The sequence below is a fragment of the Cucurbita pepo genome, chromosome 18 (genome assembly GCF_057944985.1).
Source record: "Cucurbita pepo subsp. pepo isolate OVF chromosome 18, ASM5794498v1, whole genome shotgun sequence".
NCBI lineage: Eukaryota > Viridiplantae > Streptophyta > Magnoliopsida > Cucurbitales > Cucurbitaceae > Cucurbita > Cucurbita pepo.
The window spans coordinates 11,264,233-11,290,206 of NC_141815.1; the positions used below are offsets into that span (position 1 = coordinate 11,264,233).

Sequence of the window (25,974 nt, forward strand, 5' to 3'; positions counted from 1 at the left end):
TTCCGGTTGCCGGTACCCTATTATTATTTTCTCACCTTCCTTTATAATTTTAAATATATTTTAATTTTCCTTCATTCATCTTATTCTAACCGTCCAACGAATCACCTCGACTCCTCTCTTCTCGAAAATTTGTAAATTTCTTACCAATATACGGTCAACAATCTCTCGAGCACCAGTTTAGATTTGGTCTTATTAAAAAAAACAAAACGGAATACTTAATAATGTATATTTACAGATTAAGAACTAAGAGACTGTCTCTTTCATTTTAGGGTGACGGAACCTCTAGCCATTTTAATTAATTTATAATATTTTAGTTGACCTATTTACACCCGTTCCATTACTAAAACAACATCGAATGGTGGTTGCGTTCAAAATAGGAAATAATAACATTGAGGCCCACTGTCCACTAACGAGTTGGGTTTCAATTTTAAATAATATTTTTATTTATGTCATTTAACGTTTTTAAGGTATCGAATTCTTATAAGTTTCAAGCTTAAAAACGTCATATATTCGAATCGTTCACATTTTCGTGGGTTAAAAAATGATATATAAAAAATCGGCGATTCGACACGAACCACAAAATGAGAATCATGACATGTTTGATTCGAAAGGCCAAAAGCATTTTACTTTTCTTGTAAATGCCTATTATGTCCTCTAAGTTTTAACCCCTACCACTATAGCATGGACGGCAAAAACCATATATATATATAAAGTTATAAACGTAAAGGGTAAAAAAGTAATTTTGAGACTGAAACGAACATTGAAACTAACTCATAGGTTTAAGAACCGACATCGAAGACGATTGTAATTTTTCGGGTGGAAGATTTGATATAATGTGAAATTAAAGTTATTTATGATATTTAAATAAGAAAAAGTTACATATTTAGTGTAGGAATATTGATTTAGGTTGCATTTTTATTTTGGGTGAGTTTTGAAAATCAATAATTTTATAAGTAAAATTAGATGTCACATCAGACATAAAAATAAATTTGGGCCCATTGTGTTCTAAGCCCATCTTTCCATTTCTCTCTAAATTTCTCCATTTAATTTTACTAAATAAATAATTTCATTTAACTTAATTTTATTTCAACCACGCTATTACTTTTTCTCTTAAAAAAGAAAAATAAATAATTTCAATATTTTAATTAACTAAAACATGACTTCTTACCGACTAACGTCAATCATATTTCAAATCACCGAGATTTAATCTTCTTATCTGTAAATTGATCATAAATTTTCTGAGTCAATTAATCTTCTGATCGGCAAGTAGATCATGATTCGAGCAATTTTCTGAATCGATTGAATCTTCTGATCTATAAGTTGATCATGATTTGAATAGTTTTTTTAAGTCGATTTAATCTTTTGATCTATAAGCTGATCGTGATTCAAGCGATTTCTTGAGTAGATCGGGTTTCTTATCGATATGAAAATGGAAATATATATAAATATATATATATATATATTATTATTATTATTATAATATTGGTAATATTTTTACAATCCTAGGAAACAAATTAAAGAGAAAATTGAATTAAACTTGAAAAAGTTGTATATTTATGAGATCTTGATCACCGCCGATGATTCCGATCTTGACAGAAATTCTCGATCACCGGCCATCGCTCTCAACCGCCACCGCTATGTTCAAATCCAACCGCAATCCATTTTCCGCCACCACTTCCTTCCCCTTCCCACCCTGTTTCATCCGCGCCACATCGGTCTCCGCCTCTGCTCTCTTCACTCCCTTCTTTTCCTCCTCTTTCTCTTCCCGATCCGCCGCCGCAACAGCCACCTCCCTTAAACTCTTCGTCAACATCCCCTTTTCCACTCCAAAATATTCCGCCGCTCGCTTCATCCGCCGCAGTATCGAATAGAACTCCTCCACCTCCTCGTCGGTCGGCTCCTTCTCCGCCGCCGCCGCCGTCATCTCATCATTCTTGGTTTTCTTTTCACAGAATTTTCCGTCGTTCTCCGACTGGCACTTTCTCTTTTCCCTTACCATTTTCAAAATTTTCCTCGCCGGAAGAAGAAAAGAAGAATGAATTCGTGTTTGGAAGAAGGGGGGAAGGAGGTGGTCTTTTAATGTCGAATATAAAGAGTTACGAGCAAATAAATAAAATAAAATAAAATAAAATAAAATAAAATAAAATAAAAAAGAGGAAAATAAAAAGGAGAAATGATTCTTGGAGAAAATTTTGAAACCCGTAGAGTGGTGCTTTTTGGTAAAGCGTGTTAGTGCATGCAAAAAAAAAAAAAAAAAAAAAAAAAAAACCTGGTCTCCGACTGAAAGTTGACTTTTTTTTTTTCTAAGCATTTCAAATATTTATTTATTAAAAAATGTATATTAACGTGAAGATCTTAATTTTCTCTATACTTATTAAGTCAATTTTAATATTTAATTTAAATGATAAATATATATTTGAAAGGTAGTGGTAACATTACTATTATTATTATTATTTAAAGTTAAAATGAAACAAACCCTAAATTGGATGAATAATTTGAATCGATGATTTTAGGCCGTTGGATTTAGGGACTTGGCATATAGTGACGTCATAGGGATGCAAGTATCTGACGTCACTGGCAGAAAAGGAGGTGTCAGAACCTATCACGGATAAAGTGTGAAAATAAAACTTCCGTGACATTTTTTTTTATTTTTTAAATTTATATATTTGATTATAGTTTATAGCTTTTTAATATAATTATTTACATAAGAAAGAATCCGGTTCAAGATGATAATATATAATTTATTTAGTTAGAAATAAAAGGTGGGGGCTAATAATTTTTCCATGTTCAGAAACAGACAAATTAGGCTGACTTCGGACAGTGAGTCAGCTTTTTCTATTGTTTTGGAAAATAAAATATGAAGACCAAATGTGTTCTTTTTGGGCTATTTTATTTATGGGTTCCAAAAAAAAAAAGAAAAAAATCTATAATACATAAAATTTAATTTTTTTTTGTTGATATCATTGACTTTAACACAGTAAAAAGGCTAAATGGATGGATGTTATCAATAGTTAAAACCAAGTTCCTATCAACATAACAAATCCAAGGAGTTACACGACAATTTTTCAAGAACAAATCTGTATCTATGACGTTACTTGGAAGGTTCGACGCAGTTTCTTAAAGGATTGATATGCTATTTCCCCAGAATAATACAAGTAATTAGTCAAAAACTACAAAAAGGAAAGGAAAGGGAGAAGAAACAACCTCCATTCAACCAAAATTAAGGAGATGCTTCAAGCTGGTGCGGCTAATTAGTCAAGTCACATTGTCTTCGTCATCAAAAGCCAGTTCGCAAACAAGAGCAAGATGATCGCTGCCCCATTTCTGCATTGACATAACATAAACTTCGATAGAGAAAAAGAAAGAAAAAAAGATGATAAGATGAATGATCCTATTTTTTAAAGAAGGAAAAGAGATTTTGTATTAAACAATGAGGATTCCTGTTCTTGGTCGTATCTATCAACAAATTTGATGTATTTGAGGGGATAAGACCAAAGGAAGTCCTTAATTCTTTTTGGGGTTTTGCCTCCAAATTCTCTCCATCAGATTCTTAGGGATGATTTTATGACTCTTAATTCACAGTACAAGGAAATTTTGAAGCGAAAATAGCCAATAGACAGAACAATAAAGAGCCTGTCTAATGAAATCTTCCCTATCAGGAGAGTATCAATGATTTGAGTAAAAGCCTGACCCAATAAATCTCCTAATCTAAGATTCCACCCACACCCAGCTCTACAATGTAACAAAGTTGTCTTACATCTCGGCCGTGGTCCTATAAAAGTATTGGTTAACTCGTTGATCTCTCAAAGGTTTTATAAAAAAATTGGAGGAAAAGATGAGAAAAATAGGTAGAAATTTGAAAACTATAATAATGGTAATATATCTCGAGGCAAATCGAGAGTTGTCCTGATACGAACAAAACACGACTTAACGAAGAGATGTTTATACAATTACTGGTTACATTTCATAAGTACCTCATTAGGAAGTCCTCCAGTCCTTTTTAATGCATCAATAGGCAATGTTTCCAGAACCCTAACAGGGGCAAGTTTTTCTGAGTGCCTGCGATAATAATCAAAGCAAGTAACTAAAGTTCTTAAGGCCAAAGCATGACAAAAATTGCTTTCAACAGTAAAATCTGATACCATATATAATCGACAGTTCCCATAAAGTTGGAGTGGAATGAAGTTACTAAAGGTTCTCCATTAGCATCTCTTGTTTTACAACTTCCCTGAAAAATTTAACCGACTTGGATGAGAGAAAGCAAACGAAACTAAATAGCAGCAAATAACTCTGCCCTCTATTTCAAAAACGATATAAAGTTAATATCATGAGTTGAAAGCACAAAAACAAATCTTAAATAGTACCTTTTATTGTTACATATAAATCATATGATACTACGTATACATTTTTGTGACAAAAGGGAAAAACTTAACATAAATATTAAAAACTGCGCCGCCCTCTTTTTTCATATAAAAAACCTAAAGTTAGATTATTTTTATTTCACACTTCAAAATATTAGATTTCTTTGCAGCCAAAGCATCTTACTTTATTACAAAGCTTGACGGAACTAACCGTCCACTTATTTAACCCATCTTTATACTTTTGACTTTTCAGCCTTTACTTATTCCTCATAAGTTCCTTTCACACATAAAGCAGTCTCCGTACCCTACCATTTACAGTAACTGAAACAAATTTCCAAAGAATTTGTTACCTCCATGGCAGTGCAGTTTCGTCTGTATAACTTCTTTCAAATTCCTTTGGGGTGATTCTTTTTTGAATATTTAATTTGGATTCATCTCTGATCAATGGCATTAACCCTTTCTTTGAAAAGTCTAAACTTCATTCTTAAGTTACTAAATTCCATGTTTACATTGGTGATTTGCTTTTTAAAACGTACAAGTCAATGAAACTCATTCAAACACAATGCTAGTCAATCACCTCATTCTCCATTTTGACTTGTACCTTATGCACCGAGCTACACTAGATAAATAATGAGAATTTAAGAAGATTAAACATCTTACAGGAACCCCATAGTATGCACTGGAAAGCTTTAAATGGTGCTGAAGACAGGTAACGTTCTCGATACCAGATGCGATCCTTATTTCCTCACCACTCCATCTGAAGGACCTTGAGGCTGAAACATTGGACCTAGCAAACAAATGAAATAATACATAAATGGAAAGCTACAAATTAATCTCTACTCATATCTGCAACATGGTCCACCTTTTTTAAACACTTCATCGATCCTCTACAATTAACAGTAAAACATAATTTATGATGTCAATACCATGCATGATGTTCTGCTCCTAACAGTATGGGCGTTGTGTAGTACTTAAAACATGCAACGCTCAGTAGCATACTTACAGTAGATAGAAGTATCAGCTATAATTGATTGAGAAATTAGATTTCAAATAATTAAAAAATAAAAAAAAGAACAAGAACAAGAAGAAGGAAGATATTGTATTGAAGTTTAGTCATACCATTTTGTACCCTCACTACAAAATCTGAAGGCTCCGCGTGATGATGAAAAATCAAGCTGCCCTGAAATCTTTCTGCGGTCATGCAGTTGTATATCCAGCTGCTCAACCACCAAAAGAACTTGAAATGAAATTCCAACCATGGAAACACACAGAAGAGGAATTCGAGAAAATCATGTTCAACAATCCAGAAAAAGATAATAGATCATAAAAAATTACAAAGTAAAAGTGAACTGACCTCTGATGAAGCCAAAAACTGATATATTGCACTCTGATCATTTGAAAAAATGAAAGATACAAGACAAGATCAATGGCTAAAATGGTCGAAATTGCTACCAAGTATAATCAGGTGAATATATTTGTTGTCGTGGTAGAAGAATCCTCTCCAGTGAAAGAGAATTACCTTTGGTATGCTATTCAGATCCCCGGCCATAATAACAGGTATGTTTCCCCATCTTTGTGAGAGGCTATGAGCTTTTTCAAGAAACAGTCTGACCTATACGAGCATTATGTAATAAAATTAGTGTACTGAGATGCCTAACATTTTTTTCTTAAAGGACAATTCAAATAGATGATAAAAAATATTTTCTAACTACCTAACCATACCGGAAAAAGGAAAAAGGAAAAAAGAAAAGAAAAGAGAGAGGGAAATAGCCAGGAGATTGCAACTAATGCTAGGCTGATATGCAAGAAGATTCAGACAGAAACATAGTTGGCGCAAATCACATAAAATTATTAACCATGCAACAAAAACTACAAACGTTCAATGATTACAGTACTCGATACCTGCCCAAGCTTAATGTCTCCTCGATTTGGGTTGAAAAGAACGTGTATGTTCCCAATCACAAAGCTTCGACTACAGTTAATAAACACATGCACGAAGTTAAAGAAAGAACAAGTAGCGAGACTAAGATTATTATAATCAACAGCTTTTATCAAATATTATATAATTTCTAAACATGAAATACATGCAGAGGCCGTGAAAACAATATCCCAAGAAAATATTCCTCAAGATAATTTTTTTTATGTAAATTCAAAAAGCAAGAAAACGTTGCATGTAATTCTTTTTTTACTAAATCCATGAAATTTGTTTCTCATTTTCAAAAAAGAGATCAACGAAGAAATTTGACATATCATACCAGATAAAAACAAAATTACATAAATGCAGAATGTACCTTGTTTTGGACCTTGATTTAGATTTATTCATCTGTACAATTTAAGGAGTAATAGAAAATGTAAAACGTTCTAAAAATCCATAGATTGATAATAAATCATCAATTTGAAGTACATACGATGATCTTCATTATCAAGGAAATATGCCTAACATACAAATAAAAGATAAAAAATAAAAGGCAGCACTATTCTTCATGACTTGAAGTTGAAGGTAGCACAAATTAAGAAGAAATTGAAACTAAACATCTACTAAATTTACAAGAATGAAAAATACATTTGAAAATATATCTACCCAACCAATTAAAGAAGTTATGACCTTACTTGAATGGGATCTATTCTATAAGTTGTACAAGTACGTCCTTGTGTTCTAAGGAGACGACCAACTACAGAAGGTTATCCTTCCCAAAATATTTTCCCCTCCCCATAAAAAAAAATAAAAAAAAATAAAAAAATAAATTAAAAAAAAGGAAAAAAAAAGGAAAAAAAAAAAGAAAAGGAAACCTCCTAGCCATTCAAAGCATCCTATGATTAAGTGAATGATGGAAAATTTTGTACACAATTAACAGAATTAATACACGAAAACAATTGAAGTTATTAGTTTAGCACGGTAACTTCCCAAAAGAATAATAAATATAGCAGAATGATATAAATGAATTCTTTTATACCTTAAAAACACATAGTTTCCGAAAAGAATAATAAATATAGCAGAATGATATAAATGAATTCCTTTATACCTTAAAAACACATAGTTGAGCAACATTGTTACGTAGCCCAAAACTCTGGAACTCTATACTTTCTTGATGCAAAAGGGTAAACCTGTGACCAGAAGAAAGGCCTGTAAATGTGCTGAATCACTATTCACAGAGATACGGATAGTTAGGGGCAGCCTAATAGAGAAAGAAAAATCTGATTTGCGACAAATCTAACTGTCCAGTATGCTTATAATAGGAAAAATTTTCAATTCTGACATTACAAGCCCAATCAACATCTCTCATACATATCAACAGAGTTACAAGGTACCGAGTCAGTTAAAAAATTCAGGAGCTCATTCATCTATTCTGTGATCTTATAAATCAGCTACTACAATTCAAAGATACCAAGAAGGATGAGAGACCTTACAGTTTTTCGATCCAAAATAAAGCACACCCGTCATTTGCTTCACCAGTTCTAGCCTATAAAAGATCGCCACTAAGTTTTCTTGATGCAGTACAAATTATCCACAAGTATTCTATTGACAACTGACTTAACACAAAATATATCTCAAACACACCTTGTAAACACCTTTGTAGCCATAATTTTGGAAAAGTTCATCCAAATCATTAAAACGGTCAACCTCCTGCAGATATATAGTTCCATTTGCATGAGTAAGAAATTATTCTTAGCACCTATGAAATATCATGGTTAAAAGAGACTTGATAAACAATACGACCTCAAAAACAAGGGAGCATGAACAATTATTATTTAGTAACTACACGAATAAGAACGTGTCCCTCACCATTAACAGCAACTTGACCCTTCCTAATTTCTCATGTTTTCTATTTGATGCATAAAGTATTGCCCCTAAATTGGTAAGCAGGCTCACGCTGTATTGATTTGTATTTTATGCCTTCAGAGCCCCAGAAAACCAAGAGTAAACCTTAGAAGCCTTTAATATAATAGGTCCTTAGCTTGCCAAGTCTCTAAATTTTGATATCTAGTTTTGCTTTAACTACAACAAAAGCTAATACCTTCAGAAATTTTGCAATTTGAATCTAGTAGGAAAAGTATTATGAAATGTACAAATAAGAACGACAGTTGTAAGGCTGTATTTTATTATTGTAGGCATAAACTAAATCTATTTCTTATTAGATTACGTTTCTCATATTTCCCATTTCTATGAGCAACTACTGCAGTTGCAGAACCATAAAAGACATCAAAGGGTAACTAAACATCGTTTAAATTGTACAATGACATCAAGCTATGAAATTTTAATGAGCAAAGATATAACTGTGCGTCGGTGCCCCTTAAATGAAATTAGGGAACACGTGAGAAGGACAGGAAATGAGGGTTGACCGGTTTTAGAAAGGAAGGGTCTAACAAATTACCTGCAAGCATAAGATGCCTGCATTGTAAAATTTAATTGCATTGCATATAAGCTCTTTCCGGAAACTCCAATCCATGAATTTGGAAGGCACTCTATGATACAAATCTGGATGCTTCAATGCATTTTCCACTCCTAGTATATTATATGAAGCAACCATAATCTTATCTGAAATAAAGGCAATATATTGTTAGGTATGCAAAGGTAAAAACGGCAAAGTATGCAATGGCAATACCCGCACAAATGGAAATACCACTTACTGCCATCCTATATTCATTATTGTTATTTTTCTCCCTTTTCCTTCAGGTCTTTAACGGGAAATGGGGTGCGAAGAATGTTACTATCAAGTGCCTTTTGAAAGTCCTCCAAAACAAAGGGGGGAGAAAACTAACCATCTTGATGGTGAGAAGGTTTCTGGATTTCAGGGCCTGTCAACTAACGAAAGGAACCAGAATCTAAACTCCGAACGAATTCCAAGTTTCTCTAGGGTAATCAAAACAGACATCGGACTAGGTTAAGTAGCAGCTCTCTAAATATTTACCAAGGCCGCAGGACATCAAAAGCAGGTAGCATTTGGAATGCCCTAATTCTTCCCATGAAGGTATTCGAATATCATGAGCCGGATAAATTGGCTTCAACAATGAACATAGAACATGAGGTCCTAACTATATGCCTGTACAACATTCTGGCATAATAGATATCGTCGAGCAAGAGCCCCATAAGTGGAAGAAAACGTCAATCAGTTAATTCTAGATTAAACAATAACACCTTCGAAAAATTCTCACAGAACTGATTACAATCCATTACCTATAAATCTTGAGCAATCACGAGTAGAGTACACCCATCGACGATGACCATCCGACTCACTGGACCTCCTCTTCTCGTACTTTCGTGAAGTTCGAGAGGGAGAACGAACTGGCTTGGACCTTTTCGATGAAGGAAGCTTCTGAGGCTCGCTGGATGTTGGAATTGTGGTTTCTGAACTGAATGCAAATCTCCGCCTCTTCTTCCGGCCATCGTTGTGACCGCAGTGTGCCGTGTTCACCGAGCGTTCGCGCCTATTCTTCCCTGTTTTGGCGCGAACGTCCATGAGAGACTGTTCATCCCGGCTTTCTTCGATCATTATCCAACGTCACAGAAGCTGTCTCAACTTACACGGCGATCGTATTTAGCCTTTGCCCTCCGCTCTGCCTCAGATACACAAACTTACAAAATTAATTTAAGGTTAAATTACCATTTTAGTCAGCCAACTTTACCCTCCTTTAGAACCAACAAAATTAAAATAAAAAAGAAAAATATACATATTTTTTTATTATATATATATATATATTTTTACTTTGTTTGAAACGAGAAAAGTAAAAAAAAAGTTTAAGAAGTTTGTTAATATAAACTTTTAATTATGGTTTTGTAAATGGAATATCACAAAGGTTAAATTGGTAATTTAACTCTAAATTTATTAAATTCCATAAAATATAACTAATGATATGGGATTACCTAAAAGCTACGGAATTAGTTACATTAGGACTAGAATTAAAAGAAAAGATGTTGAACCGGTTTAGTGGGTCTCTTTGGGTTGATTGTGAGCATGTTAAGATCAAGATGCCACATAGTTAAAAAAGTACAACCATGACACCTGGTGCCTAATTGAGCGTTAGACACAGTTGGATGGATTTGGATAATGAGGGGGGTTGGTTTAAAGGCCAGTCAACCATGAATTTGATCGAGTCATGTGCTATTTCCGGGCTTTTTTTGAACTCTTTGGTGCATTCAACTACGATAATTTTCTCAAGTAATACCACTGGGATTCAAATCTCCAGTTGGACGAGTTCCTTTCGGAAAGCATTCGTAAGTGAACGAAAAGAAGGAAAGTTACACATTAGCCAGAGAGTTGTAAGTTGGAAGAGGTATTGGATGGCGGAAAATGATTGGGTAATAGCCACAAAGAGGAATGTATGGAGTGAGAAGGGAGGGAATTTTGAGGAGAGAAGAAAAAAAAGAAGCAGCACCACAAGAGGTCCCTGAAAGCGCAACAAAACGGGGACCATAATTCACCGCACCAACAGGGCCGACTCAATTATTGATCGCCTCGGTATAAAGACAAGCCATAATTGAGAGAGATTTGTGAAGTGATTTGGGAATGCATGGAATCCCCTGCAATGGACACCCCACCAATGAGATTCCAGGGAATAGGATGGCGTTGAAAACTCCAGCCAATCAACGCCCATAGACACCAATTTTGTAGGCCCCAAAAAGCGCAACATCCCCTCGTGACCCTCAGCCCCCACTTCGGGGTTAAAAGGCTTTAGTCCAGTCCACTGGCTACGCCAATAATTGACAAACCCCACTTCGGCTATGCTGCGAAGCGAGAGGAAGGCAGCGGCGGCGGCGGCGGCGGCGATGATGGGAGGGAGGACGGCGCGTGTATGCGATGCTTGTTTATGCAAAAGGGCGCATTGGTTTTGTGCGGCGGATGATGCTTTCCTTTGTCAAGCTTGTGATGTGTCGGTCCATTCAGCTAATCAGCTTGCGAGAAGACACGACCGAATTCGGTTGGAAACGGCGTCGTTGAAGTCCATTCATCAAGGTCAACCTCAATCTCAACCTCATCTCCCTCCATGGCTTAAGGGCTTTACTCGTAAGGCTAGAACTCCACGACCCAACAAACAAATTTCTTCAACTAAAGCTTCCGTTTTTTCTCTTGTTCCTGAGATTAGCAATGATGAAGGGTTCTCAATTGACGACAACGAAGACGAACACCGCCAATTTCATCATCATCATCATCATCATCATCATCAACAAGTTCCCGTGTTTGATCCATTATTCGACGACGAAAAATTCTCACTAACCCACGAATTGGACGATTTTGGAGATGGGTTTTTGCCGTCGGAGGTCGATCTTGCGGAATTCGTAGCGAACGTAGAGAATTTGTTAGTAGGACAAGGACAAGAACAAGAACAAGAACACGATCGAAGTACAATAGTTAAGGTCAAAGATGAAAAAGAAGAAGACGAAGAATTAGTACAAGATTGGAATTTTAAAGGGGAGGAAATTGAAGAGGAAGAGATCAATAAGGTGGAGGATGAAGTGAAGAAGAAGATCAAGAAGAAGAACATATTCTTGAGGCTAAATTACGATGCGATTATTACCGCTTGGGACACTCAATCTTCTCCATATACTACAAGAGATCGGCCGGAATTCGAGCTCGATGATTGTTGGGTAAAATTCTATCAACTTTCCTTCTTCAAAATTCATTCAAATGCACGAAAACAAAAACGATTCATAACCCTGATTCGATCAATGCGATCGAGTTTAGCTACTAAAAATGCTAACTTTTGGTTCGACCCATAAATTGATAGCAATTGGGTGTACTCGTGCAGGAGGAGGAATGGGGTTTGCATGAAAATGGAGATGGAGAGAGAGGAGGATGGAGAAACGATGGGGAAAGGGAGGCGAGAGTGTCGAGGTACAGAGAGAAGCGAAGAACACGGCTGTTTTCGAAGAAAATAAGGTACCAAGTGAGGAAGCTCAACGCTGAGAAGAGACCAAGAATGAAAGGTCGGTTTGTGAAGAGAACAGCAACACCATTGTGTTAATCTTTTTTGGAAGCTTTGGATTTTAGGGTATAAGAATGATTGTAACATAATAGTACTTTGATGGAACGAACTTGTTTAGATTACAAGTTCCTTTCTCTTTCTCTTTCTACAACAACTGTGAGGGAGTGACAATATTAAAAGGACCTCCTTCTCCTCTATCTGTTTCTATTTTTATTAATAAACTAAAACCAAACTTATTACTATGTCTAATTCTTATTTTCTTATTCTTTTTCTTTTTTCTTTCTAAGATATAAAGATATGAGACATTGAAGGAGGGGTTGAACCTCTAATCTTGTTGGGTTGAACCTCCGACTTTGTGGTTAACCGCCACATGCTTTAACCCACTGAGCCATTCTAGCCCATATAATTTTATAATTATGCCAATTAGGAGTGAATTAGAGGAAATTTTTTAACTACTATTGTTTTGGGGAACAGCTGGAGATCCAAAAATAGTAAAGGAAAAACAGAAATTAAATTAAGAAAAATAAAACTTGAGAAAGAAAAGGAAAGATAGAAAATTCCGAAATAAACGCTAGAAGGAGGGCTTGAACCTCCGACCTTGTGGTTAACAGCCACACGCTCTAACCAACTGAGCTATTCCAGCAGATAGCAATATCGATAACTTTTTAATAATAATATCTATAAATTAAAATATAATACAATAGAAAACGAACACAAGCGCTAGAAGGAGGGCTTGAACCTACGACCTTGCGGTTAACAGCCACACGCTCTAACCAACTGAGCTATTCCAGCAGATGCAATTTCATTAATTTTATATTTTAACTAATTATTTCACTCTGTAAACTGCTTGACCTTTAATACTGTAAATAATACAATAAGATTATAAAATAGCGCTAGAAGGAGGGCTTGAACCTCCGACCTTGTGGTTAACAGCCACACGCTCTAACCAACTGAGCTATTCCAGCGGCTTCGATGAAAATATCATAGAAAATTAGTTTTTTAAAAAATAGAAGACAGGATTAATATTTTTTAAATCCATATTTTCTCTAATAATAATTTTTCTAATTTTTTTTTTGTCCCTTTTCGAAATAGAAGAAATAAAATACAAATCAACACTATAATTTAAATTTTGAAAATATGAAGCATAAACTAAATTTAATTTGATATCAATATTTTAAAAACTTCGGTGATTTTGGCAAGTGAATAATGTATCATTATATTAACCATTCACGATTATTATTATAATAAAAGATAATTTTAAAAAAATTGAAATTTTATGATTATTATTTTAATAAAATTACAAAGTTGAATAATAAAAAAGTAAAATTTCAAAGTATTGAAAATTAATAAATATGAGAGGGTATTGTGTATAATTTAATCTGTGATTCAATATATTTGTGATTTTTTAGTAATACAAATTTGCTTTTGTACAATATTTCAAAATTCTCGAGAGCAAAATCATCTATCTCTCTTTACACGTCAGCATCCGACCGTGCCCAAACCCCAACGTAAGTTCCAACTCCACGCCACCACCCTGGCCCACCGAAGAAGCCTCCGCGGTGTCCACCGACAAGCACTCGGTATGTTCGCTGCCGCAGACCTTCTCCGGCGACACATGGCCCGCTAGATTGTCCAACTCAAACTTGAAACACCGGGGCTCCGATGAAATCCGGGTCGGTCCATCCACTACGAACTCGGGTAACATAACCGGTTCCTCCTTCGGCTTCGGCTTGCGCTTGAACCTCCGCCGCTTCTTTATCTCACTGAGACCGGAGCCTTGCTGTTTGGACACATGGCGGATGTCGCAGCCTTTCAAAGGTGGGCCCATGTGGGACGTCGCCATCTCGTAAGAAACCGGCGGAATCGGTGCGCCATTTAGAACGGCTTCCACGGCGTCCTGACACAGCTGCCAACTCCCGGACCACAACAATCCGGCCGACCCGAAGATCGGATTGACAATCCGGCCACACGCCTCGAACAGCAAAGATTTAAAAATAGCTGAAGGACCCACAAAACAAAAATCCAGTTATAAGTAATTGAAACAGAGTAATCGAAGACAGAGCAATCGAAAACAGAGAAACTGAGAGAGATAAGAAATGGGTAAGTAAAATACCAGGGCGGAGATGGTCGGGGCCGGCATTGATGAGGTTAAGGAGGCCAGCTCGGCCGTAGAATTTGGCGAGGAAGAAAGTAGCGTTGGCTTGGGATTGAGGGGTTTTGATCCATTGAAGACAGGGTCTGATGGAGCAGCTCTCACTGCAGCCTTTGCGAAGAACTCGGCATCCGTTGCAGCTCATACGCATGGCCGATGATTGGATTGCGAAGAAGAGAAAGAAAGTTGTGTCGTAATGGGGAAGGAAACGAGGGTGGGTTTTGTTTTTGTATTGATGGGCGCTAATGGTTTTCCAGTTTTGGTGACTCTCTGGTTTTGTTACCCATTGGGGAAGTGTCTGTTGACGGCTGCGAGTTCTCATCCAATTCCACTAATTATACTAAACAAATGGCTCAGAAAGGCGTAGAAGAACAAAGGGAGGAAAGCTGAGGGCGAGGAAGGAGCGCCCACAGTCTGAGACGAGGAGGAGACTTCAGATGCTAAATCCACACGCTTGCTTTTCCACGTTTCAATCAACTCAGACTTTTAGCATCTCGGCGGCGGCTATTCCCACCTTATCTTTATCCGCCTATTTACTTCCAATTTTATTTTATTTCATGGGATGCAATAGGGACAAAGAACGGTGACGAAGTACTAATCGGAGTAGGGCTAGACCCTCTTCATAGTAAAGATGTTTTAAACATATATAACGGATCAAAACGAACAATATAAGAACTGGTCAGAGTAAGGCCAAAACGAGTTTGTTAGAAATAGATTTTCACACCCTTATAAAAAATGTTTCGTTCTCCTTTCTAACTAAGGTGGAATCTCATAATCTAACCCCTTAGGGGCCAACAAGGACTCTTGCCTACCACTCACACTCAGTGTCAGTGTCCGGCTCTAATACCATTTGTAATCATTCAAGTCAACTGCTAATAGATATTGTCCTCTCTAAGGAAGCCCAAGAAAAACCTAAAGCCTATTTGGTTCCCAAGTCTATTAGAGGTTCCTAAAGTTCAAGGATCGAATATGTCCAAACTTGGTCCAAGGACTAAACTTCAGCCCCGTTAACATTTTGACTAATATAGATAAATGTAAGCATAGGAGCAAGAATGTTTAAAGATTTCGTTCGACGAGGAAATAGAATTTGGTCTTCTGAAAATGAAACGACAAATTTCATAGAAATTTTAACATGTTAGCTGTGAGATTGAGACTATCCATCAAGAATAAGACGAACAACAGCAGAAAAAAGAAGGAAAAGAAAGCGATGAAGCATTACAACATGTCGGATTCTTGGTTTATCACACTGCTGTCTAAACTCAAACTAAAAGACAAGTTTCACATTCAAGGTATTGGGAAATGGTTCCAAATCTGCGGCTCATATTTTATTCCCAGTTACCATCTTTTGAACTCTCAAAAACCATCATCATCCCATTTGCAGTAGAAAAAAATGGCCACCAACCCTCCATCCCTTTGTGGCCATATTTTCTAGTCCCTCCTACACCCTCATTTTATGCAAAATTATGAAAGTGACCCCCCAAATATGTTAATATTGAGAGTGCGAGGGTATAGAAGTAAAGAAAACATGAACAAACAGAAACAAAATTGAGAAAGTTCTCTTCTTTATTTCCTCGGATTAGATTGTCTAAAACATCATTAGTCACCTTAATTACAGAGACATCTCTTTGAGATTTGATGAACAGCAGCAACAACAACAACAAAAGGACTCAGCATGAACATCCATCATGCATTTGATTGACTCTTCTATATACAACTTTACACATTAGTGAAAAGAAAGAAAAAAAAACGCATCAGTTTCAACTCAATTCCCCTATCTCAAATCTCCTCCACTTAAAAAACCTAGGCTGCCTCCCTTTTGGTTAAGCCACAACAGAAATGCTGCAATTTCGGGCATCGCGGTCGAGACAGTCGAATCCTTCGATTCGGACTGCTGCAGGTCGATGCCCAAATTTCATACGGGTGCATCCACCTTTATGGGTTGATGGAGATGGGGGTTCTTCACAAAGTTGGTAGATATTGTTACCATTACCAAATTGCTCATCTTGGACTAAAGGGTTGGAAGTCCTACTTGGTGGAGACCCCCAAAAGAATGGGGGAGATGTTGCCAATTGGTGGCTTAAATTTTCACCAAAACTTTCCTATGATATAAAAAGAATCACATTTAAAAGTTTGTGTTGGTAGTAGTAACTCTTCAATCTTACACACGACAGAAATAAGTCATCAATCAAGATAAACACTGAGAGAGAGTAATTAAGAACCTTAGCGAGGATCATATCAAGAAATTCAGCTCCTGCTTTAGAATTTCCAGTCTTGGCATGGCTGCAAGGAAGCATATTCATATATCAGAAGTTTATTCTCAGAGATTCAAGTTCATATCCACATAATCAAAAGCAGAAAGGTCCTAATTCTAGCAAAAAGAAGTTTAAATTGGGATTAACAGACCCGATGGGCCATCTATGGGCAGTGATGGGGTCATTATCAGGAAGGGTTTGAAGAACCAAGCGGCGTGGCTTAGGACAAACCACAGATTCCATCCTCATCTCTTGGCAGGCAGCCATGGCGTTCTGCTCGTAAACCCACCTGTTCATTCTCTTTGATATTCCTCCTTACAACTTAAAGCTCTACAACAAACAAATAAACAAACACCTTTCAGGCAACTTAGATTTTTCAGCAAAGTGGATAGAAACAAATCCCATTTTGAACTCTCATTACGTGCAACTCAGGACTTCTTTTGATCTCTTAACAAATTAGAGAAGGACATCGATATGCACAACACAAAAGCTCAAAGACTCGATCAGCAACAACAACCCGCTAAAAGTTCGGGAGATCAACAATGGGGGAAAATTGAAATCGGTAGAAATGTAAACCTTATTCTCCCATTAATCCTCCTCTCCAGTGAAGGTTATTGTTCAATTAACATTCGAATCACGTCCCGAGGCTCTAAACAAGCAATCCGACCAAAATTTGAAAACTAAAAAACAAGCCTAAAATTCTTGAAGAATCGAGCAGAAAACAAGCAATCCAAACCGGAAAACAATCACCACCAGAAAATGTTGTTAAACAAATAGATAACCAACCAACACAGACACAGAGAGAAAGAGAAGATACCTGAAATGGCGGCTCCTCCGCGGAAAGAAACGTCTGGTGAAGGAAGAGGAGTAGAGAGAGAGAAGCAGAGAAGTTAGAGTTTCAGTGGTTAAGAGAGAGAGAGAGGAATTTGAAGAGAAATGGAGGAAGAGGAGTTGCAGAGGACTTTGAGTTCACTATTCATAGAACAGGGATGAAGATGATGGGTAGGTTGGGAATTGGAGATGAGACATTCTAATCTGCGCCAACGAGCATCAGATACTGTATTTTTCAACCGTTGATTTTCTCGTTAATTCACGATGTCGGATCTCCAGCCGTTCATTCAGTTCAGTGGGCCCCACTCTGGGAGATTTTTTGGCCACATGATTCCGGATGCCACGCATTTATTAATTTTAATTTGTAGATCTGCAACGTCAATTAAAATTAAAAATAAAAAATAAAAATAAAGAATAACACATGCTCTTTTTATTTTCCTGTTCTTTTTTTAAAAGAGAAATTATAACGCTAAGTCCAATAAACTGAGTGGTTTTTTTTTTTTTTTTTACAATAACTCCCATCTCTCCAAAATTAATTTAATTCAATATATATTTTGGAATTTTTTATTCTATTATTTAATAAATTAGGTTAAATTAGATTTAAATTCCAAAAACAAAACCTATAAAATAAACACTTTCTCATTATGGGCCCAAAAGTCCTCAAGCCCAGTCCAAGGTCAACGGTTGATCAGCCCAGCCCAGCCCAACCCAACCCAACCCATGAACCAACCCATCCAAGTCGAATTTGGATCTATCCGTTGAGTTAGGCCCAATCTAATATAACAATATTAAAATAAACAAAATTATAAAACTAATTCAGAATTAAAATATAAAACTTTATTCAATTCCATACAATTACATGATAACTATAAAATAATAATTAAAATGAATCCGTTATTAAAAACTTGGTCATTTTTATTCCCGCTAAAACCTATTTATTCTTGATCCTTCGAAATAAAAATAAACCCTAATTCAAAAGCTGCCCTGGTTGCTAGTTCGAATCTCGTCTTCTCGAGGGCCTAAGTATTTTTAACCTAAAATGGGAGATATCCACTTTTGGTCGAGAGTGATCTTAATGAGCTGGGAAGAAAAGAGGCGAGGAATCTCGTTGGAGTTTCCCATCCAAAATTCGAACTTTGCTCATTTTAGCCTCGCACCAATGGAGCTGTTCTTCGGTTAAGTCCGCGGTTCTTAGAACCCTAGAGACCACTCTTAGGTCTATAAGAGCCATCAAGATCTCCATTTCTTCCTCCACGGTGAGCTTCCTTTTCCTCAAGCACTTCCCAGCACGACGAAGGTCTTTAAGCTTTATCCTCTTCTAAACTCATAATTATAACAATTAATAAGAATCTTGAAGTTGTATGAAGTCATGTTTTTGGATGATTTGCTTACTTTTTGGTTAACTTTCTTCATGAGTTGGAGGAGAGTTGGATCAACAGCAGCCCTTTTCTTTCTCTTGAAAAATGAAGCTACGATCTCGCATGGTCTCTCTTTATCTGCTTTCAAGAAGTTCATGTATGTTCTTATTCCATCCTCCATGATCATTAGAAAAGATGGCGACGATATTCTTGACCCGTACCCGCCTCCTTCCTTTTCCTCCTCTTCTGAATCTTCAAAATTCACGATCAATACCGTTAGTACTTTGTTTTAAAAAAAAAACATATTATTTATGAATTTTTAGAAGTAGTATTAACCTACTTTAATCTTTATAACAAAGTTATTATATGTCGAACGTATCAACGAAAACCATTCATCTACATCTTATAAATCATTTCAATCTTTCAATTTTAAGGGTACCAAAAATGGTGGTACTAGGCGTTTCATCTATTGTGATATCCCACATTAGTTGGAAGGAGAACAAAACACCGGGTGTGGAAATTCCCCCCCCCCCCCCCCCCCTCAAGAAGGAAAGCGAAGGAGGACAATATCTGCTAGTGGTGGGCTTGGGCCATTACAAATGGTATCTGAGCCGGACACCAGATGATGTGTCAACCTTCTCGCTATTCCCCAAAGGGGTAGACACGAGGTGATGTGTCAGTAAGGACGCTAGCCCCAAAGGATGGATTTGGTCAGGATCCCACATCAAATAGAGAAAGGAACGAGTGCCAACGAGATTGCTGGGCCTCGAAGGGAGGTGGAGTGTGATGTCACACATTGGTTGGGAGGAGAACAAAACACCTTTAGGGGGTGGAAACCTTCCCTAGCAAACGCGTTTTAAAGCTTTGAGGGGAAGCCTAAAGAGAACAATATGTGCTAGTGGAGGGCTTTGGGCGTTACAAATGGTATCAAAGCTAGACAGTGGACTATGTGTTAGCCTCCCCGAAGTGGGGGTAGACACGAGGCGGTGGGCCAGTAAGGACGCTGGTCCCAAAGAGAGTGGATTTAGTCGGGGTCCCACATCGATTGGAGAAAGGAACGAGTGCCAGTGAGGACGCTGGCATCCTTTATAAGGGTGTGAAAACCTTCTTCTAGCAGACGCTAGACGCCAGACGCGTTTTAAAGGTTATGGGAGAAGCCCAAAAGAGAAAGCACAAAGATGACAATATTGGCTAGAGGTGGGCTTGAGCCGTTACATCTATATATATACGAACAACAAGAGTATTTTGGAATTTTAAACAAAATTGTACCTATAAATTCAGGGACTTGGAGCAAATTAGGAGCCAAGAGTCTCATACGAGCATAAATCTCAGGGCGACGGCCATGTTCATAAGGCTCATTCTCAACATAACGTTGAAGAAGAACTTGAAACTGTTGAAACTGTTGAGCAACTTTGCCAGGACATCCACCGTCCAAATCTCTCCTGCAACAACTCAATTTCTTGTTCACAAAATTCTTATAGTTCCAATTTAGAGCCTCCCATGTCAAGCAAATTTGTGCTACATAGGCAGCCTCCAGTTCATGATATGGGTTCTGCTTCACATCAGAAGCCTTCTTGTTCATGTTCATGCTCCCAAACTTATGAACAATCCTCTCTGATAGCGATCTTGGGCACACTTTAATTGACCTCAGTGACTCTGTGTCAAAAAATTTACTCCAAGATAGAATCTTTTGGTTACTTAAGGTGGAAGGAATTAAAGTATGAAATGGGTCAAAAAGTAAAGACCTGTTTCGTGAAGCTTTTGGGCTGTGATTCGATCAAGAAACATCATTTCTTCATCATATTTCTGGAAAACAGTGAAGGATTCCCATTTGGGGCAGCTTCTCCTTGAAGAGGAAGAGAGTGGATCTTCAGTTCCTGAGTGGTCTCTACCGTTTATTGAGCTTCTCCACTCTGATGAGCTCTTTGATGTTGATCCAATTGTGCATGAATCCCTAAATGCCAAATAATTTCCATTCTCATCTCTTCTTTTATCATCCTCCACCAAGATCTTTATCTTTCTCACGAGCTGCTCCGAGTCCTGCACCGACGTTACTTTCCAAGTTAATGTCGAAGATGGTTAGGAGGGAGTCCCACATTGGCTAATTTAAGGAACGGTCATTGATTTATAAGTAAGGAATATATCTTCACTAATATAAAACCGTTTGGAGAAACAAAAAACAAATATATTTTTTTACGACTAATAAGATAGTATGAGGCCTTTTGGGGAAACAAGAAGTAGACCCACGAGAGTTTATGTTTAAAGTGCACAATATCATACTATTGTAGAGAGTCGTGGTTTCTATCAGCTAAAAATGTTTGTTTACTAGTAAAAGAATAAGAAGTCATTTCAAACTCACTGTAAGTTCTTTTGGCATCGGGTCATCTTCATCGTTATCGTCTTCTCGTTGCAACGGTTGTGGGGACTCATAAACCGAGCTACTAGTTTTGATTTGAGCAAGTGGGTCAGAGGATTCCATGAGCCAAGGCTCCTCCAAATCTATGAACAACAACTCTTCTTCATCAGGAAGCTGGCTTTGCCACCGGCTCATCCTAGTTTCAGCTTCTTTATCAAGAAACGTTGTCCTTTCAACCTCGGTACCACCCGCTTCTTCTTCTTCCTCTTCCTCTTCCTTGTCGTCCTCGACCTCGTATCCATATTCGTATTCATTCCTGCAAAAAAAAAAAAGAAGAAATACATGAAGAAAAGAGAGATTAAGGGAGAAAAAGAAGGGTTTTTGGGCATGAATATGACCTTGGGAAGAGAGGAGAGCCAAGGAAGTGGAAGAATTTGAAGAGGAGAATAGAAGAGAAGGAGAAGAAGAAGAAGAGAAGGAAGAAGGAGGAAGAGAGATTGTAGAATAGCCTTAGAACACCTTCTTCTTCTTCTTCTTTAGACCAATAATATTGCATTTTGGATTATTGCTCTAAAATCACCTCCTAACAACACATACATACACATTTTATTATTATTATTATTATTATTATTATTATTATTATTATTATTATTATTATTATTATTATTATTTTATTAAAAAAAGAAAAAGATAAAAGAAAAAAGAAAGAAGAGTGAGATATACAAAGGAGAACGAGAGAAAGGAAGAATGTTTCCTTTGTCCATAATCCCATGTACGAAATGACGTATTTAACCCTTAAATGATCCCCTTTTGTGAAGGATGAGAGGGGTAGATTTGTAACTTGCCAAGTATATACTTTTAAAATAATATTGAACCCATTTTTACTTTACCATATATATATATATATAACTTAAGCCATACTCTCAATTTCCTTCCTCAACAAACTAATTGGAATCACTTGTAATTCAATGAATTTCATATATATATAAACTTAAACTAAAGTACACGCATTAGAACAAATGAAATAAGATGCCTTTTTCAAATAAATATCGAAATTTAAATAATTATAAAAATATAAGATAAGACTGCTAATATATCAGATATATCAGTTCGGTTAGTGTAAATTTAGTTTCCATTGTATTTTTAAGATGGGTAAAGACAAAAGATAGGGACAAAGAATATATTAGAGATTTTTATTTATTATTTATTTTTATAATTTTTTAGGCAGCTGCATGCTTGTCCTTACCTTTGCCTCTAAGGTTTCTTTTCTGAAATTTTAAGGAAGTGTTTTGGTTTAAAGTTGATGTTTAATAAAATATTTTATTTCAAAAAAAGTATTTATATTTATATTAAGATTGAAATTTAAAAAATAGTTAGAAGTTTATTTTATTTATATTTTATTGGAATTGCTCTCAAATTAATAAATAAATAAAAAAATATAAAATTATTGTTACCTTGTATTTAGCTAAATTTGTGAATTATAAGAAATTAGAATATATAGTAAGTATAAATAAGCATGTGGGTGAGTTTCTAGAAGGCTAAGAGATTTTAATTACGTAGTGTATTTAAAATTTAATCAAAATTGTAGTTAGGAAATTGGATTTTAATATTATTTATTATTTTTATTTTATACGCAGTCCTGTGGTTTGGTCACCCTTTTAACCACTCTTACTAAAATAATAACCTTAATATATATATAATCTTACGTTTTTACCGTTTCAAACTACTTTACATATAGAATGTTCTAACAATATTAAATTCTTTAATTATAAATTAAATGTAATCTAACTTTTTAATTACAAACCATTTCTTCCAACTCTAAATAATTACCATTTACTCCCTTTTAGCAAGAGTGGATAAGAACGGGCGTAGGTGGTTGAAACTTAGATCATTTGTAACAATTCAAGTTCACCGCTAGCTGATATTGTCGGTTAGTCGAAATTAAGCAATGGCATTATGGTAATTTTGTAAACGGTAGAAAACCCCATATTTCCATGCACATCTTTGTCAACGTGTTAGCTGTAATAAAGAAGATAAAAGAATCCAATTTCGTGTATATATATATATATATGTAGTTGTTGTTCTTCAAAATAATAGCTGATCTTAGGAGTTGTTGAATGGAGGAGGAAAATCTGCCACCTGGATTCAGATTCCATCCTACTGATGAAGAACTCATTTGTTATTATCTCAATTACAAGCTTTCTGATTCTTCTTTCACTTCTAAACCAATTGGGGTTGTGGATCTCAACAACAATGAGCCTTGGGATCTCCCTGGTAATCTCATGTTTTTTCGGGTTTATGTTTGTTAAGGGGTCGATATAATTAGATTGTTTTTACTGTAACTCATCAGCTAAAGCTTCGATGGGAGAGAAGGAGTGATACTTTTTCAGCTTGAGAGATCGGAAGTACCCGACTGGGCTTCGGACCAATCGAGCGACCGAGGCGGGTTATTGGAAGACGACGGGAAAAGATAAGGAGATCTTTCGCGATGGTGTTTTGGTGGGAATGAAGAAAACTCTCGTGTTTTATAAGGGAAGAGCTCCGAGAGGTGTGAAAAGTAACTGGGTTATGCATGAATACCGCTCACTAAACAACCATTTTTTCAAACGCTCGAAGGTAAGTTGTTTTTGTGAATATTTGATGATATTTAGTCCTCCGTTATGATACTATATTTGACTTTTTATTATAGACAAATTGTGATGTCCCACGTTGGTTGGGAAAGAGAACAAAACACTCTTTGTAAGGGTGTGGAAACCTTCCACTAGTAGATGCGTTTTAAATCCTTGAGGGGAAGCCCAAAAGAAAAAACCCAAATAGGACAACATCAGCTAATGGTGGGCCTGGGTTGTTTCAAATGGTATTAGAGCTAGACACCGAACGATAGGAAACCTTCCCCTAAGACGCGTTTTAAAGCCTTGAGGGGAAGCTCAAAAGAGAAAGTCCAAAGAGGACAATATCTACTAACAGTGGGCCAGGGTCGTTACACAAATATCTTGCATCCATTTATTACTCGGAGTTAGCTTCTTTTTTTTTTACTCTTTTTCAGGAAGAATGGGTAGTTTGCAGGGTGTTTGAGAAGCAAAACACAGGAAAGAAGGCAGAGCAGTTGTCATCATGTTGTGAGACAAACTCAAATATGAATGAATTTGGAGACATTGAGGTATCAAATTTCAGTAACTTCAGCAATATTTCAGCTCAAACATATGAAAACAATTGCATGGTTGATATGATGAACACGAATTGGGGTGCACCAGCAAATGAAGCAGCTTCTATCACTGCTCTTCCTTCACCTTCATCATGTCCACTTAATTCCAATCTTTCCATCAATTCTCTTCTTCTCAAGGCATTGCAAATTCCAGCCTTCCATCAAAGGGGTGTTGATGCTCGATTTGGAACTCACCATTTGAGCTGCTTCCAACCTTCTTCCTCTTCAAAAGTCTTTGAGTCTTCAACGCAGCAGCAACAGCAGGAGCAACCATTTAACTTGGACTCCCTATGGTGACAGAGAGATGACCCTCTCCTTAAACTTCCTAATATGTCAGTTTCAATAAGCCAAGTTTTAGGGATTAGTAGACCCTTTGTTTCAAATCAGATCTTAGATCGGTGGGAGAGGAGAACGAAACGCTTTTTTTTATAAGAGTGTGAAATCCTCTTCTTAGTAGACGTATTTTAAAATCATGAGGCTGGCGACAATACGTAACAGATCAAAGCGGACAAGATACTAATAATATATTGTCGCTGAAATTTAGTGCCTCTGAACTTACCGTTTACCAAGCAAATATAGTATCTCGATACATAAACAGTTGACTTATAAACCCTCCAAATTGAAGTTTCTTAAAAGTCAAAGTAACATGTGGTTCAAAAGAAAACCTAATTGTTTGACTTTGACTTTCATGTCACATTAACTTCACTTGCACGTGCGTACTGTCCCATATAGTCTAAAATGTTACCATCAATGTTCTTTTACTTTGTGTTATTACGAGCTAAATCAAATGCCGACATGATATCCTATTACAAAGATGATTAATCTTCTATCATTTCAAATTGACACGCTATGTTCGTACAATTTAGGATCATTTCATTCATTCAAACTAAAATCTACGATACAAAATTGCAAATCTCAAAAGATGTGCTTTTTCAACGTACAAAAAGAAAAGAAAAAAAAATTAGTTCTCAATAATTAAGAACAAACAAGTCAAACAACGAAGCTTTCAAAGTTTTGAGTCCCTCGAACCCAAATTGTGTAAGGATCCCACTTTATGATCCTGTTAAAAAAATCATTAAGGGGGCCTCCTATATTGACCTTCTTTACAAGCAAGGAATAACAGATACACAATAATTTATCAAAAGGAGCCATTTGGAAGTGGCACAGAACCAGATACTGGTTAGAACTTGGAAGAAAAAATTTGGATCATTGGCTGAATTGATACATGAATCTTGCACTTCACTTCAGCTGCAGAAGAGAGAAGGAAACAATGAAGCCTTGAGGAATCCGTTGCTCCATTGTTCCTGTTCTAACGAGAAAATGAGTGATTCACAGGGAAAAATAGATCACACCCATTTTGGCTTGAACTTGAAGCAAATTTCTGAGTGGTTCTTCTTATAAATTACCCAGCAGGCACAGTTTTGAAACCAGCTTTCATTGGAAAATGGCACGGTCGACTTCGGCAGATATCGGGTCTGGGGTTGGTGGTACGTTTTCCACATCGTTCAACCTGGTACGGCCCGAAATGAGGAGGTT

At 36.5% G+C, this 25,974-nt stretch overlaps 5 protein-coding genes, 3 non-coding genes and 1 pseudogene across 9 annotated transcripts; 2 read left to right on the forward strand and 7 right to left on the reverse strand.

The window, feature by feature from the left end:
• Positions 1–1,424: 1,424 nt before the first annotated feature.
• LOC111780083 (DNAse I-like superfamily protein) lies at positions 1,425–9,924 on the reverse strand. Its single transcript, XM_023660361.2, has 14 exons — positions 9,538–9,924; positions 8,735–8,898; positions 7,921–7,986; positions 7,770–7,822; positions 7,385–7,466; positions 6,653–6,684; positions 6,264–6,333; positions 5,881–5,973; positions 5,716–5,748; positions 5,481–5,578; positions 5,022–5,148; positions 4,143–4,228; positions 3,975–4,059; positions 1,425–3,324 (listed from the first exon to the last, which is right to left on the reverse strand). Exons 1-14 carry the CDS (start codon positions 9,851–9,853, stop codon positions 3,256–3,258), a joined length of 1,374 nt encoding a protein of 457 aa, XP_023516129.2. The 5' UTR covers positions 9,854–9,924; the 3' UTR covers positions 1,425–3,255.
• A 1,143-nt stretch (positions 9,925–11,067) lies between these two features.
• BBX16 (B-box type zinc finger protein with CCT domain-containing protein) lies at positions 11,068–12,526 on the forward strand. The gene is made up of 2 exons (XM_023660362.2): positions 11,068–11,946; positions 12,108–12,526. The coding sequence occupies exons 1-2, from the start codon at positions 11,083–11,085 to the stop codon at positions 12,321–12,323; spliced, it is 1,080 nt and encodes a 359-aa protein (XP_023516130.2). The 5' UTR covers positions 11,068–11,082; the 3' UTR covers positions 12,324–12,526.
• Positions 12,527–12,853: 327 nt separating this feature from the next.
• Positions 12,854–12,927, reverse strand: TRNAN-GUU (transfer RNA asparagine (anticodon GUU)). Its single transcript has one exon. It is a non-coding gene; the product is annotated as a tRNA-Asn (tRNA).
• Positions 12,928–13,002: 75 nt separating this feature from the next.
• TRNAN-GUU (transfer RNA asparagine (anticodon GUU)) lies at positions 13,003–13,076 on the reverse strand. Its single transcript has one exon. It is a non-coding gene; the product is annotated as a tRNA-Asn (tRNA).
• A 99-nt stretch (positions 13,077–13,175) lies between these two features.
• Positions 13,176–13,249, reverse strand: TRNAN-GUU (transfer RNA asparagine (anticodon GUU)). The gene has a single exon. It is a non-coding gene; the product is annotated as a tRNA-Asn (tRNA).
• Positions 13,250–13,647: 398 nt separating this feature from the next.
• LOC147787370 (LOB domain-containing protein 41-like) lies at positions 13,648–15,842 on the reverse strand. The gene is made up of 2 exons (XM_087119639.1): positions 14,398–15,842; positions 13,648–14,282 (listed from the first exon to the last, which is right to left on the reverse strand). The coding sequence occupies exons 1-2, from the start codon at positions 14,756–14,758 to the stop codon at positions 13,747–13,749; spliced, it is 897 nt and encodes a 298-aa protein (XP_086975765.1). The 5' UTR covers positions 14,759–15,842; the 3' UTR covers positions 13,648–13,746.
• A 139-nt stretch (positions 15,843–15,981) lies between these two features.
• Positions 15,982–17,708, reverse strand: LOC111779622 (uncharacterized). The gene is made up of 4 exons (XM_023659707.2): positions 17,506–17,708; positions 16,840–17,018; positions 16,656–16,716; positions 15,982–16,535 (listed from the first exon to the last, which is right to left on the reverse strand). Exons 2-4 carry the CDS (start codon positions 16,983–16,985, stop codon positions 16,257–16,259), a joined length of 486 nt encoding a protein of 161 aa, XP_023515475.2. The 5' UTR covers positions 16,986–17,018; positions 17,506–17,708; the 3' UTR covers positions 15,982–16,256.
• Positions 17,709–18,334: 626 nt separating this feature from the next.
• Positions 18,335–21,816, reverse strand: LOC111779623 (DNA ligase (DUF1666)). Its single transcript, XM_023659708.2, has 6 exons — positions 21,632–21,816; positions 21,237–21,549; positions 20,623–20,917; positions 20,147–20,533; positions 18,912–19,129; positions 18,335–18,837 (listed from the first exon to the last, which is right to left on the reverse strand). Exons 1-6 carry the CDS (start codon positions 21,787–21,789, stop codon positions 18,592–18,594), a joined length of 1,617 nt encoding a protein of 538 aa, XP_023515476.2. The 5' UTR covers positions 21,790–21,816; the 3' UTR covers positions 18,335–18,591.
• A 1,518-nt stretch (positions 21,817–23,334) lies between these two features.
• Positions 23,335–25,002, forward strand: LOC111780558 (NAC domain-containing protein 100-like; annotated as a pseudogene). The gene is made up of 3 exons (XR_015413821.1): positions 23,335–23,507; positions 23,584–23,849; positions 24,280–25,002. The product of XR_015413821.1 is annotated as an NAC domain-containing protein 100-like (transcript).
• The last annotated feature ends 972 nt before the right edge of the window (positions 25,003–25,974 follow it).